Genomic DNA, 12,269 nt, shown 5'->3' with positions numbered 1-12,269 from the left:
TTCATGGTGATAGGAATAGTCTGCAGAACTGGGACGGGTGACGGCTGGAAGGACTTCCTTTCTTGTTGGTTTGTGGCCCTCCTCTCCTGGGAGAACAGCGGCCTCTAGTGGCTTGTGCTGCGCAGCTGCGCGCAGACAGGGTTTCTGCTTCCTGCCGGGCTGCTATGGAGTTAATCTCCGCTGTTGCTGTGGGCGTGGCCTGGCTCGGGCAGCTACTCCAAAATGGTGGAGTCGCGTTGGAGCAGGAGCTGCTGGGAGGCTATTTATCTCTGTAAGGGGCCTCCCTGCTCCCTGCAGCCCAGGGGTTAGGGTGCCCAGAGATCCCGGATTCCCTACCTCTGGATTAAGTGACCCGCCCTGCCCCTTTAAGACTTCCAGAAAGCACCCGCCAAAACAAAACAACAATCACAAAAAAAAACAAGAAAAAAAAATTTTTTTTAATTAAAAAAAAAAAATTTTTTTAATTAAAAAAAAAAGGTGGTCGTTCGTTTTTCTTTATTCTCCGTTGCCAGCCTCAGGCCTCTGCTCACTGGTCTTTCTGCCCTGTTTCCCTAGTATTGGGGTCCCTGTCCCTTTAAGACTTCCAAAAAGCGCTCGCCAAAACAAAGCAGCAAAAAAGCAAAAAAAAAAAAAAAAAAATGGTCGCGCGCTTTTCTTATGTCCTCTGTCGCCCAGCCTCCAGTGCCTGTTCACTGTTCTTGCTGCCCTGTTTTCCCAGTATCGAGGGCCCTGCACTCTGGCCCGGATGGCTGGGGCTGGGTGTTCGGCAGCCCTGGGCTCCGTCTCCCTCCCGCTCTGCCTGCTCTTCTCTCGCCGGGAGCTGGGGGGAGGGGCGCTCGGCTTCCGCGGGGCCGGGGCTTGTATCTTACCCCCTTCGCGAGGCGCTGGGTTCTCTCAGGTGTGGATGTGGTCTGGATATTGTCCTGTGTCCTCTGATCTTTATTCTAGGAAGGGTTGTCTTTGTTATATTTTCATAGATATATGTTGTTTTGGGAGGAGATTTCCGCTGCTCTACTCACGCCGCCATCTTCCGCCCCCTGGCACATATTTTTTTTATAAGTGCCTTTTTTCTTTTAGGAATATTTATAACAGTCTTTCTATTTCTTCTTTTCTTCCACAGCATCATTTTTAGTGGCTGTATATGAAATCTATTGTTTAGTCCATCTTCTATGAAAATTTTGGTTGTTTTCAACTTTTGAAATATCCTAAAGCTGCTATAAGCATCCTCGAAGCTAAATATATACATCTTTACTTTTATAAACTATAAATTTTTGGTATGGAGCTATTTAGTTCAACAGAATTTACACTCCAGTGATTTTGGTACAAGTTGCCAAAATGCCTTCTGCATAGGTTATACTAATTGAAATTCCCACTGGTGGTGTTTTGGAAAGTGCTTGGTTCCCCTATGTCTTTGCTAATTTGATAGGCCAAAAAATTAAAATCATATCATATATTTTGCTTATTTATATATATATACCCATTCAATACTATATATTAAAAATGCATTCTCACTTTTAAAAATAATTGCTTTTTCATTCACCTTGTCTTTATTTTCTATTGAAATTTTGTAAAATCTCATTTATTATATGTAGGATGGTAATACTATGCTGTAAACATTTTTCCAAGCTCTTGGTGTGCCTTTTAGCTGTATGTGTGATGTGGATGTAATTTTTTATTCAGAAATATTATATCTATGAGTCTTTTAAATTTGTGGTTTCTTGTTTATTCATATATATAAAAAAACTTCAATCTCTAATCATTGTAATTATGTTTTTTATATTTACATTTTTAATTTATCTAGAATTTGTTTTGATGCACAGTGTGGGGTAAGAATCCAACCTTCCAGTTTTTAAAATGTCTTTTGTGTAACCTAACACTTTGATGAGTGGCTTACCTTCTCCCTACTGATATGTAGTAGCTTGCTTTATTATATACAAAATTATACATGCCCACCTCCAGGGGCATGAAGGAAACAGGATGAGGTAGGAAGAGGACTTGGGCTGTGATGCAGTCACAACAGAGCCCTGAGCCAATCCCACGGGAGCTTTGGAGCCAGGATGGCCCTGTAGAGTTGTCCTGTCTAGAGACAAGGGCCCCTGCCTTTATATTCCTCCCTCTTGACGAGTCAGACATTGGATGCAGTTGCCCCTGGGTGGAGTGTGTGACCTTTAATGAATTTACAGTCTTCAGTAGAGGTAGTTCCTACAGTGCCACTCGGCTGGTAGCTGACAGCCACTAGCCCTGCCCGCTGCTGGGAATGAGTGCCTCAGCCATGAAGGAAGGTCTGGTGGCATGCCGTCATCTCCATCCCAGTTCTTTTGATCTGTCTGCTATTCTTGTGCCACTATCACATATTATTATAAGTAATACATTTCACTATTTTAATTCCTTTCAATTATCTCCTTTTTGTTATTTTTCCATATATCACTTGTAGATAGCCACTAGCTGAGTATTGTTTATGAATTAATTTGAGGGAGAATTCACATCTTGAAATGAGATTTATTCAAGAAGACACATTAACTTTGTTTTTGTTGAACTCTTCTCTGACCTTTCAAGTTTTATAGTAGCTTTTGAAGACTAAGTCTTGTGTGTGTTTTGTTTTATTTGTCTCCCCGAGGAGTGAACAGTTGAGGACTGACCAGTAAAGAGTCTGTGTAGGGGCTCAGTTTATTAGACTTAGAGGGAGCCAAGTGCCTGGTACAAGAAATGAAAATTAGATAATTGTCATAATGTATCCAAAATATTCTAGTATTGATACTGTTGATGATCTTTTCTTACAATGTCTCTGTTTTTTAAAAAACAGGTAATCTTAGCCAGCTGGTACCGGGTTTATATCAAAACAATGGACTTGATTGGTATTCAAACCAAGACATGTTGGACGGTTACCAGAGGTGAAGGACTCAGTCCTATTGAAAGCTGTGAAGGCAAGTTCTTTCTGTGATATTGTCCAGTTATCTGTTACAGCATAATAAACTTGCTGCAAACTTAGTGGTATAAACAACCATTTTATTATACCTTTGGATTCTGTAAGCCAGGGATTTGGGCAGGGTTTACCAGGGTTGCTTTGTTTCTGTCAAATCAGAAGCCTTGGCTAGACTCACATGGCTAGGGAGACTGGAATTAACTGGAGCTGCTTCACTTACATTCTGGCTCCTGGGCTGGGTTGCCTGCAAGGCTGGGTTCTGCTGGGACTGTTACTTGGGACACCTGCATGTGCCCTTTCCTTGCAACTTAGGGTTTTGTATAGCATAGTATCTCAGCGTAGTCAGGCTTTTCATGGGCTTCAAGTTAAACATGGCATGGTTTCCTCTAGCCTTAGAAGTCACAGTATGGCTTCTTCAGTAGTCTGTTGAAGCAGTCACAAGGCCAGCCAGACACAAAAGCAGGAGCATAGACCCCATACTTGAGGAGTGTCTGTGATTTTGCGGCCCTGTTTTAAAACTACCACCACTACTACTCTCTTCTCATCTTCGTTCTGTTGTAGTATCATATGTTCTTATGGGAACCAGGGAAACCATGTACTGTATCTGTGCCAATTCAAAAATAAACACATCTTAATATAAATTGCCAGACATATAAAGTAAATTATAGTTAGAGCATACGCTTTTTTTTTTTTTTTAAAGGATTGGGAGATCCTGCTTGCTTTTATGTTGCTGTGATTTTTATTTTAAATGGACTAATGATGGCATTATTCTTCATATATGGCACATATTTGAGGTAAGTCTACTCATTGAGAATTTTTTAGCATATGTTTATAATATATTTTAGAATAATAAAAATAGTGAGATAATGATTGACTTACAGTTCAGTTTTATAACACTGTTATTTCTAGTATAATTACTTGTAGATACAAAATTATTTCCCATTTGAATGATCTCACCATTGGCATAGCCAGCCAAACTTAAAGGCTTAAAAAAGAGCCTTGGGGGATATTTGATAGATTTTAAATATTCATAGGTTTTGAGCATAGTGCTATATATTGTTTACATAAAATATAAAGGAAAGGACCATTCATTATCAAATGGTGTTAATGACTCTATTTTGCTTATGTTAAAATAGAAATATATTCTATACAGATACTTAATATTCTATCTGATTTTATAGTTGAGAATATTCCTAAAATTAAATGATCGACAAATTCTGTAAAGGTTTTCATATTTCTTTTTCTTTTTTTTGGACAGTTTGTTACATAGTGTACTTGCTTGAATATCTTGAGAGCATCTTTAGAATTTTGTTTTACTGCTTATTGATTCTTTGTAGTGCAAAATATGAGCCTAGTATATGACTTTCAATTTGGGTTAATGAGCTTGAGTCTGCTGTTATTCCACTATCTTCTTTGCTTTGGAAATGTGGCATTTTCAGTTTAGTACCTTAAAGATCTATTGCATTCCTAGTTCAATGTTTGAGTGTAAAGCAGTTACTTGATAAATATTTGTCATAATGAGGAGATTACTAGATCAATTTAAAATATATTTACATATAGATTTAAGATGCTTTGATGCTAATATTTCTGTCTTAGCTCTTAATTCTTTTAATTGTGTGACTGGGGAGAGTGAAATGAAAAATTCACATTTAAAAGATGATGTAAAAAATTCTGTTTATGAAACAAGACATGCAGAAATAACTAAAAGTCTATGGTAATCAAAAGAGGAGGCTGACTTGAGGGGAAAGCAAGGCCAGTGTACCTAGTATCATGATGAGCTGAAGATGAGAGACTTGAGGAGAGATCTATTCATTTTGCTAAGTACTGCCCTGCTATCTTACAGAAAACTTTACTGCATTTGGGAGATATGTTTTTAAGTAAGAGAAGTCAAAATATGCACCATGGCATTATTACTAAATCATTAAACTATATTTATGAGTTGATTGAAAGAATTTCTAAGCATTTATTAAAATAAGCATTCATTATCATTTTCCCATAATGCTTGTTATAGACTTTGTTTCAAAGGTGGAAGATACGATATGTGCTGTGCAAAGTACAAGGTTCTGCTTTTGGTTGAGGGATTCTAGATGTTTTGGCCCTGACCTGAGATTTCTGTCTTCAGCCCCAGCAGTCCCCTGATGGCAGTTTCCTCCCTTCATGGAAGATTCATGTTCATTTGTAAAGTATATACCAAGTCGTTTCTTTTTGAGACTGCCTGTTTCAGTGCTGAGAGTGTGGCCGTGAGGTGAGATGGGAGATGGAGGCAGTGGTGGGTGCATATAAATGGAAGATAGACAACAAGGATAAAATGCTCATAATCCTGGGCAGGAGACAGTTGTTCTGTCTGGAGGGGTCGCATTATCTCTGCCGTGGAGCATCAGAGCACTTTGGACAGGTGGAGGAGAAAAGAATCCAGGGAGAGGCAAAGGTGGAAAACCTGGGATATGGAATGATGGTAACAAAGTGGATCAGCTTTACTGGGATGCAGATTATTGAAGGGGCTTTGTAGAAGATTGAGATTGGGAAAATGGGTTGGGCTGGTTGATGTGTGACTTGAATGCCAAGCTGGTTTGAAACCGATTCTAAAGGAAATCAGAAATTTGACCAATGGAGGGACAGGATTCAAGCTGAGCTATGAGCTCACGCAACCTTTCACTTTTCTACCTGTCCCCAAAGTTAGCCAATGACTACTTCAACATATCATCTGTCAAACTGCAGGGCATGACATAGTAGGGGATTTTAAAATCAATTTAGTATGTCAGGCCCAGCAATTTTTTTTTACTTGGAAAAAAAAAAGAATACCAATGTAAATAGTAGAATGTACCACATTTTATAAGGTGTTCCTTAGAGAAATTTCTGTTTGTTGTTTATTGTATATATGTATATACACATGCATGTGCTGAGTTGAAGGGTAAAGTCTCCTCTCTTATTGTAGTTCTAGTTTAAAAAAAAAATCTGTAACAGTGCTGAGGGTAGTAGGAGAGAGTAACTTTACCTTAGGAGCATTTGGGTCTTTCTAAATAGCTGTCTCTGGTTCGTCTCCTAGCACCGAGGGTGGCCGCTGTTTCAGCTTTCCTACATCACTGCCTTGTGTCCCAGCCGGCCCCTTCAGTGTTGCCCGACTCTCATACCAGTTGTGGTCTGCCCTCTGGAGCTGTGCTTAGATATGAAGACTGAAGTAGTGGCACACGTTTTCATTTCTTTAGCTCTCCCTTTGCTCTGTTCAAGGGCTTTTTTTAAACTCTGATAATCTCTTTAGCCCTGTGCAGACACATCCTAAACTCAGGGTTCTTCCCAGCCCCACCCAGCCCCAAATGAGCATCCAGTTCTTGTGCTTTAGGAGCCACTTATACTCTAGGATGCCATGACTATTGCACTGTGTGCTGAGGGCAGGCATGTAAACTCTTCTCCAGTAATGATCCTGGTTTATATAATGTTAAATATAGTTTTCTATCAGTTTTTTTTTTCATTGCTTTTCAAAATGTTCTTGACAGAAGTATTTTTAGAGGTCTCAGATTACTAGGTTAGTTGGTATTTTTCCTTGATGGTTCGTTTAGGCACTCTTCTAACTTCATAAAATAGGATAAAGCTGCAGACTTCTTAATGTGTGGGTTGAAGAGTAAGAGGAGGAATCTATAATCTTTCTGTAAATTGTGTTACATATTGGGAAATAAGAGTTGAGATTTGTCTAGCAGATTAGAAATTAACAGGCACAATGAGTATGACATTTTAAATCCAGAAGTATATTTTGTTTTCAAGTAATACAGAGGTAAATTTTCTGAAGTCAGATAAGCCAATCCTTTTCACAAGAAATGGAAGTAGAAAGGAAAACAGAAAACATAGACAAATGGTGAAAGGAGGCTGGGCTGCCAAGCTCTGACTTGAGATGAAGTAAGATATTTTTGTAATCTGTTCATGATGTACTTTTTTTTCTGTAATTTTCAGTTGTTTAGTATTTCTTTAAAATACCTTATTTTCTAAAATGTTACTTGTTTTCTAAAATCTGTGTTGTTAATTCATAGTTACAGGTATTTATTTCATAAGATGGCCTGACATTTCTCAGCCACAGAATAAGAGTTTCTGGAGGCCAGTTTCCTAATACCTTGCTGGGTGAAGTCTTATTCAGCAGGGAGATGGGAACATAAAGTGTTAGCAGGCCATTAGGAAAATCTCCATTGCTTCTTTTGGAGGGAAATTAATATATTCGTAGGAAATGGAATTCTCTTGTTGATAAATGCCAAAAGCTTTTCTTACTGGACCCAAAGGGCAGATATCAAGCAAATAATACTAACTCTTGTTCTTTACAGTTTAGTTTGATTTTAGCATTATTCTGGTGTTTGGGGCTTTCTTTTACAAGGCCATTGTGCATTGTTGAGCAAGACTAGATTGGATGGTATATGTAGCTATTAATTATTTACCCTTAGGCAGTGATGTGCTGGTAAATGTTTAACAGCCAGCTCTCTGGAAAAAAATATACACACACATAAAATTTGTTATAAATTTTATTGGTATAAAAGATGTGTACAAGTAATAACAGGGTTTCTAAATAGGATTTTTCTTTCTTTTTGGAAATACTATATCAGAAATACTTTGATTAGCTCAAATAAAAGAGGGAGTGTAGTACTGGAATTCAAAGGTCTCATGGAATGAAGTATTTAAGCTTCATGAAAACCGAAACTGAGACTATGAAACCCCTTTTAACTTGGGAAGCCTATCTTTTCCATGTCACCTCTCTCACTCGCTCCCTGTACACCTGCTCCATTTGTTTCCTGTTTCTATTATTTCTCTGATAGAGGCATGTGTGTGTATGTGTGTATGAGAGAGAGAGAGTTTGTGTGTCTATCCCAGAAGTATGTGTAGTTCACCAGTTAGTTGGTTTTAGTCATTTCTCCTGGCTTTGGACTTCAAAAGCAGTCAAAACAAACCTTGTTTTTTGAGAGTGCATTTTTCCATTAGTGGAAAATTAATTTAGGACATAATTAGTCCTGAAAGAGGGATGTCCATTGGAAGACATGTTTTTGTTTTGAGGCTATTTATGTTAAGAGTTCATAACTTGCTACCAGTTATTCTTTATTTGTTGCTCATAACTTGCTACCAGTTATTCTTTATTTGTTGCTGTCCTTCAGTTTGTCTTTTTTACTTCCTTCCCATCTGCCAAGGAGTATGTGCATCTCCTGTCCTCCCCTCGCAAAGGACAAAGTTGAATCAAGACTTTTTCACAGGACAGCCCCTTGGGTTACCCTTGTCATCCCCTCGTCTAGTCTTTACAGTCTTACACCATCCACCTCTACCACCATACTTCTCTTACAGTGATTATCTGGAGGCCAGGCCAACCCATTGTTGTGTTTGTTTATTTTTAATCTTAGGATGGTAAAATGATGCACAAAAACACTTCGAGTTTGCACAGAGAAGTGCTGCGGCCAACCTGTGGGGCCTCTGTCTCTGTCTTCTTGTGCTTCATTTTCTCTTGAGTGTTTCCCACTAATCATGACTGCCACTGTCTTTAGAGTTCCTACACCCCTTATTAAAACTGTAGCTGTAGGATGTACAAAAATTCCTTTGCCACATTTCCTGAGACAAGGGAAATAGACTTAGAATTGTTAAAACACTTAAGTTTGAGTATGATTTTTAGATCTTTTAGTAGAATCCTTGACCCCTCTCCGGTTTGACATCCTATCCAAGGGTACCCAGAAAATATCCCTTTTTGGTTTTTAAGCTCTTCAGAATTTGGTTCCATTCTAGATTAAGCATCATCTGAGCAGCTGTTTTGGAGAAAACAATGAGCAGCCAGGGGGTTGATAACTCATCATGGGACGAGCTCAGCTCACCCTGAGTGCCTGCTTGTCCTGCCAGGCCCCTCCTGCCACTGCTATCTCCCTGTCTTTGGTTGGTGTGCTCTGTGGAGTACTTTCATTGAATTTTACTGTTCAGAGTCTTATAAGAAACAGCTATATGAAATTCCTTACTGTATGTTTTCTGCATCTCTATGATCTGAGTACCTTATCTACTATATAACCCACTATTCTCCCTGAAAGAACTTTTTTTGTGTGTGAAATGTGTCCTACCTATGGAATTGTATAAAATCTTTATGAACATTTTAAAAGAATAGTAAAGTGCTCACCTGTGTACCCATCACTCAGATTAAGAAGCAAGTCATAAGCTTTCATTCACTTAAAATTCTTCCATTCCTTTCCCTGCTCCCAAGCCTCACAGGAAATGTTATCCTAAATTTTGGGCTAATTATTTCCTTGCCTTTTTTTTTAAATAACTTTAGCACCTGTGTATGTATCCTTAAATATGGTGTATTGTTTGGTTTTGAAAGACTGAGTATCAAATACAAACCAGCTGTGTAAGGAAAGGGCAGTATTTCCACTATTAGATGAAAGTTCCCAGAAGAAGGTAGCTCAACAGGGTCTCTGGGTCATGGGACTGCAGGAGCTCACCTGAGCTAGAAAACACAAAACTAAGATGCCAGGTATTGGAATGGCTAATTAAAGCAATGAGCCAAAAGTGAACGAATTAAGCCTTTTATTACTTACAGTGTTGGTATAAACAAGAGACTAAACTGGTGGAAACATTGACTGTCCTGTCCATGTCCCCCCAGGCACAGTGCACTGGTTGAGTCAGGTGGGTCAGTACAGACAGGGGAGTCATTTCATTGTTGAGGAAGCCCTGTACAAAAGGCTCTGGCAAGTTTGTGGACCCTGACAGGGAAGGAGGAAGGGAGAGGGGAAAGGGCTGGGAGTGGCTAAGTACCTGGTACTGATTCAGAGTAAGCAAAGTGTCTTCAGGGTGCCTCCTGCCCCACCCCCCCACAAGGAGCCCTTGTCAGAGGCACCTGAAGAGGACCTCTGCCTGAAGATAAAGAAGCCTGGGAATGAAGGCGCTGGGCCTAGGAATGCAAAGATGTGAAAGGTGTGACTGGCCAGGATCCTGTGTCCTCAGAGACCAAGATACACTGTCTGTGGGAGTGGGCAGCTGTCCTCATGAAGACTGTCAGGTGAACCTTTGTAACTGTCTGTGGTCAGGCCTAAAAAAATCACATATGGGTTCTTAACCAGGAGCCCGATTCCATAGGCTGTGAGTGAGCAAGGTCATGAGCTAGTCCTGGGATAAATGTAGGACTCATTTGGTAAGGGCATCTGGATGAAATGTAGTGTGGGCCTGGTCCTGAATTCCCAGCAGAAATGTCAGGGGAAGAGCTGTCCTGTTTGTAAATTCACCGCCGTGTACCCCGGCTCCCAGGAGCACACCAAAGCACAACAGCTTGTTTAGCTAATACCTTAGTAAGGTATTAGTAAGGCATTAGTAAGCTAGGGCCTTAGTAAGGCATGTGGGAGCCAGGACAAAATACAGACAAGAATCTGGTCCGGGTTCACCTGGGGCATTATCCTCAGGTCAAATAAAATGTGAGGATCTTGGTATGAGTCAGTACATGGCTCTGGATTGACTGCTTTCTATAGTTTGGTGTACAACTGTTGTTTTGGCATTTTCCTTTGCCACCCGATGGGATTTCCTTCATTGGTCTCTTATATTAGCTCTCTTCTTCCTGTATCCTGGTTTATATTCTCACTTTGGTACATCCTTCAATAGTTTTTGTGAGTGGGTAAAAGGAAGATAAGTTTTTGACACCTTGATATTTGACTGATAGGCTGAGTATTGAACTCTAGAATTTTGAAGGCATCAATCACACTGTTGTCTTGCTTTAGGGGCTGCTATTCAGGCATTCCTAAATTATTTGGATTTCTAAGCCTTTGTATGTGACTTAATTTTCCCTTTCTGTCTCTGGAAGATTATAGAATCTTCTCTTTGTCTCCATGATTCTGAAGTTTCACCACAATGTATCTTGGTGTAGATCTGTTCTCATTTGTTATCTTGGACATATCATGGGTTGTCACAGTCTTGCAACTATACTCTTTGTTTCTGGGAAATTTTCTTAGATTATTTCTTTGCTTATTTCATTCCTTCTGCTTTTTCTTTCAGAACTTCTATTATTTGACTGTTAAATTTCCTGTTTCTTTAATTTTCATATCTTTTCTACTTTTAATGTCTTTGTTCTAAATTCTAGAAGATTTAATCAAATTTACTTTCCCAGCCCTTCTACTGAGTTTTTCATTTCTGTTACCTACTTATAATTTTCAAGGATTTTAATTTTACTTTGAATGCTCCTTTTTTTTAAAAAAAGAAAGTATTTCATTTATATTTTTCATAGATTCAGTATCTTTCTTTCTGAGTATATTGATTATCTTCCTCCCTGAATAATCTTAGCATTTCTAATTCCCTATTTTTTGGTTTTCACCTTCTGTGTTAGAAGATTTCCTTAGATGTCTGGCTATCCTAAGCTGTCATGATTAAGACTGGAGGATGAAAAAGCTGTATGGAAGCTCTAAATGGTGGGTGTAACTTGTTAACATTGAGTTTTTCACATATTCGAATAAATGCTGTGGGAAGAACTTAGAGTAGCTGCCAGTTCTTTGGTTTGCCTGTAGATATAGAAGAAAGTATGATGTAACAGAAGCCTTTCAGGGTTGTAACAGGGAGGTGAAGTGTTTTATCAGGTTAACTGAAATGGAAGCTTATAGGAGAATTTTAAAGAGGTGATTGGAAAGGAGGGAGAAGACTGTAACATTTAGGAAGCACTGCCTTTTATGCGAGAATAGGATAAGGTAATATTTGCAAGGCACCTACAAGAATGCCTGCTTTCAGAAAATATTTTTTACTTGAATGAAATGAATAAAGTATTGAAAAAACTTAGCTCATGATTACCATATATGAAAGGCTCAATAATAATTGTTGTCTGTCACATAAGCTTTATTGGCATTTTCCAATTTAGGAAATATTTTTCCAGTGGACTCATCTGAAGCTTTTCCTCTGCAGATTCCAGCCTTTAATTAAGACTATTGTTTACTGAAGAAGTACATATGCAGCACTTTCAGAGGTAACTAAAGAGGAATGTCAGTGATTCTTTCTAGGATTCAGACTTGGGCAATAAACAGTGTGATTGTCATTTGCTGAGATAGTGACATAAAAAGGGGAAGGTTTTGGAGAAAAGATGCCAATATTTTCAACCAATAACTTTCATCTGTACATACTGTAAAGAAATACTTATCTTTTAAATATTCATATACAACTGTTAGATCAAATGATTAAAGATGAGCTAGCAGGCCAAGTTAATAGAACATTCCAAAAAAATAACTTGGAGCTGGAAAAGTTGGAGCTGGTGCAATCCACAGCCTATTTAAGACATGTTTTTCACCAAAAATCCAGGCTGCATAAATGATAAATGCTTATTTTTTTTTAATGAAGTAAGAACAACAAAAAGGTCAAATAAAACAATAGAAGCAAA

At 38.7% G+C, this 12,269-nt stretch overlaps 1 protein-coding gene across 4 annotated transcripts in view; it reads left to right on the top strand.

Annotated features, from left to right (window-relative positions):
• DPY19L1 (dpy-19 like C-mannosyltransferase 1) overlaps positions 1-12,269 on the top strand; it is a 108,597-nt gene that overhangs the window by 26,577 nt on the left and 69,751 nt on the right. For 3 of the 4 annotated variants that reach the window (XM_057504652.1, XM_057504651.1, XM_057504650.1), the window contains exons 5-7: positions 2,804-2,924; positions 3,624-3,717; positions 5,046-5,168. In XM_057504652.1, coding sequence (XP_057360635.1) covers positions 2,804-2,924; positions 3,624-3,717; positions 5,046-5,168 — 338 coding nt within the window. The remainder of the gene's footprint in view (positions 1-2,803; positions 2,925-3,623; positions 3,718-5,045; positions 5,169-12,269) is intronic. The other variant, XM_036897358.2, reaches the window with a different exon arrangement.

Source organism: Manis pentadactyla, chromosome 7, assembly GCF_030020395.1.
Source record: "Manis pentadactyla isolate mManPen7 chromosome 7, mManPen7.hap1, whole genome shotgun sequence".
Taxonomy (NCBI): Eukaryota; Metazoa; Chordata; class Mammalia; order Pholidota; family Manidae; genus Manis; species Manis pentadactyla.
The sequence above is the reverse complement of the archived record's forward strand: the minus strand, read 5'-3'. Positions and strand labels throughout refer to the sequence as shown.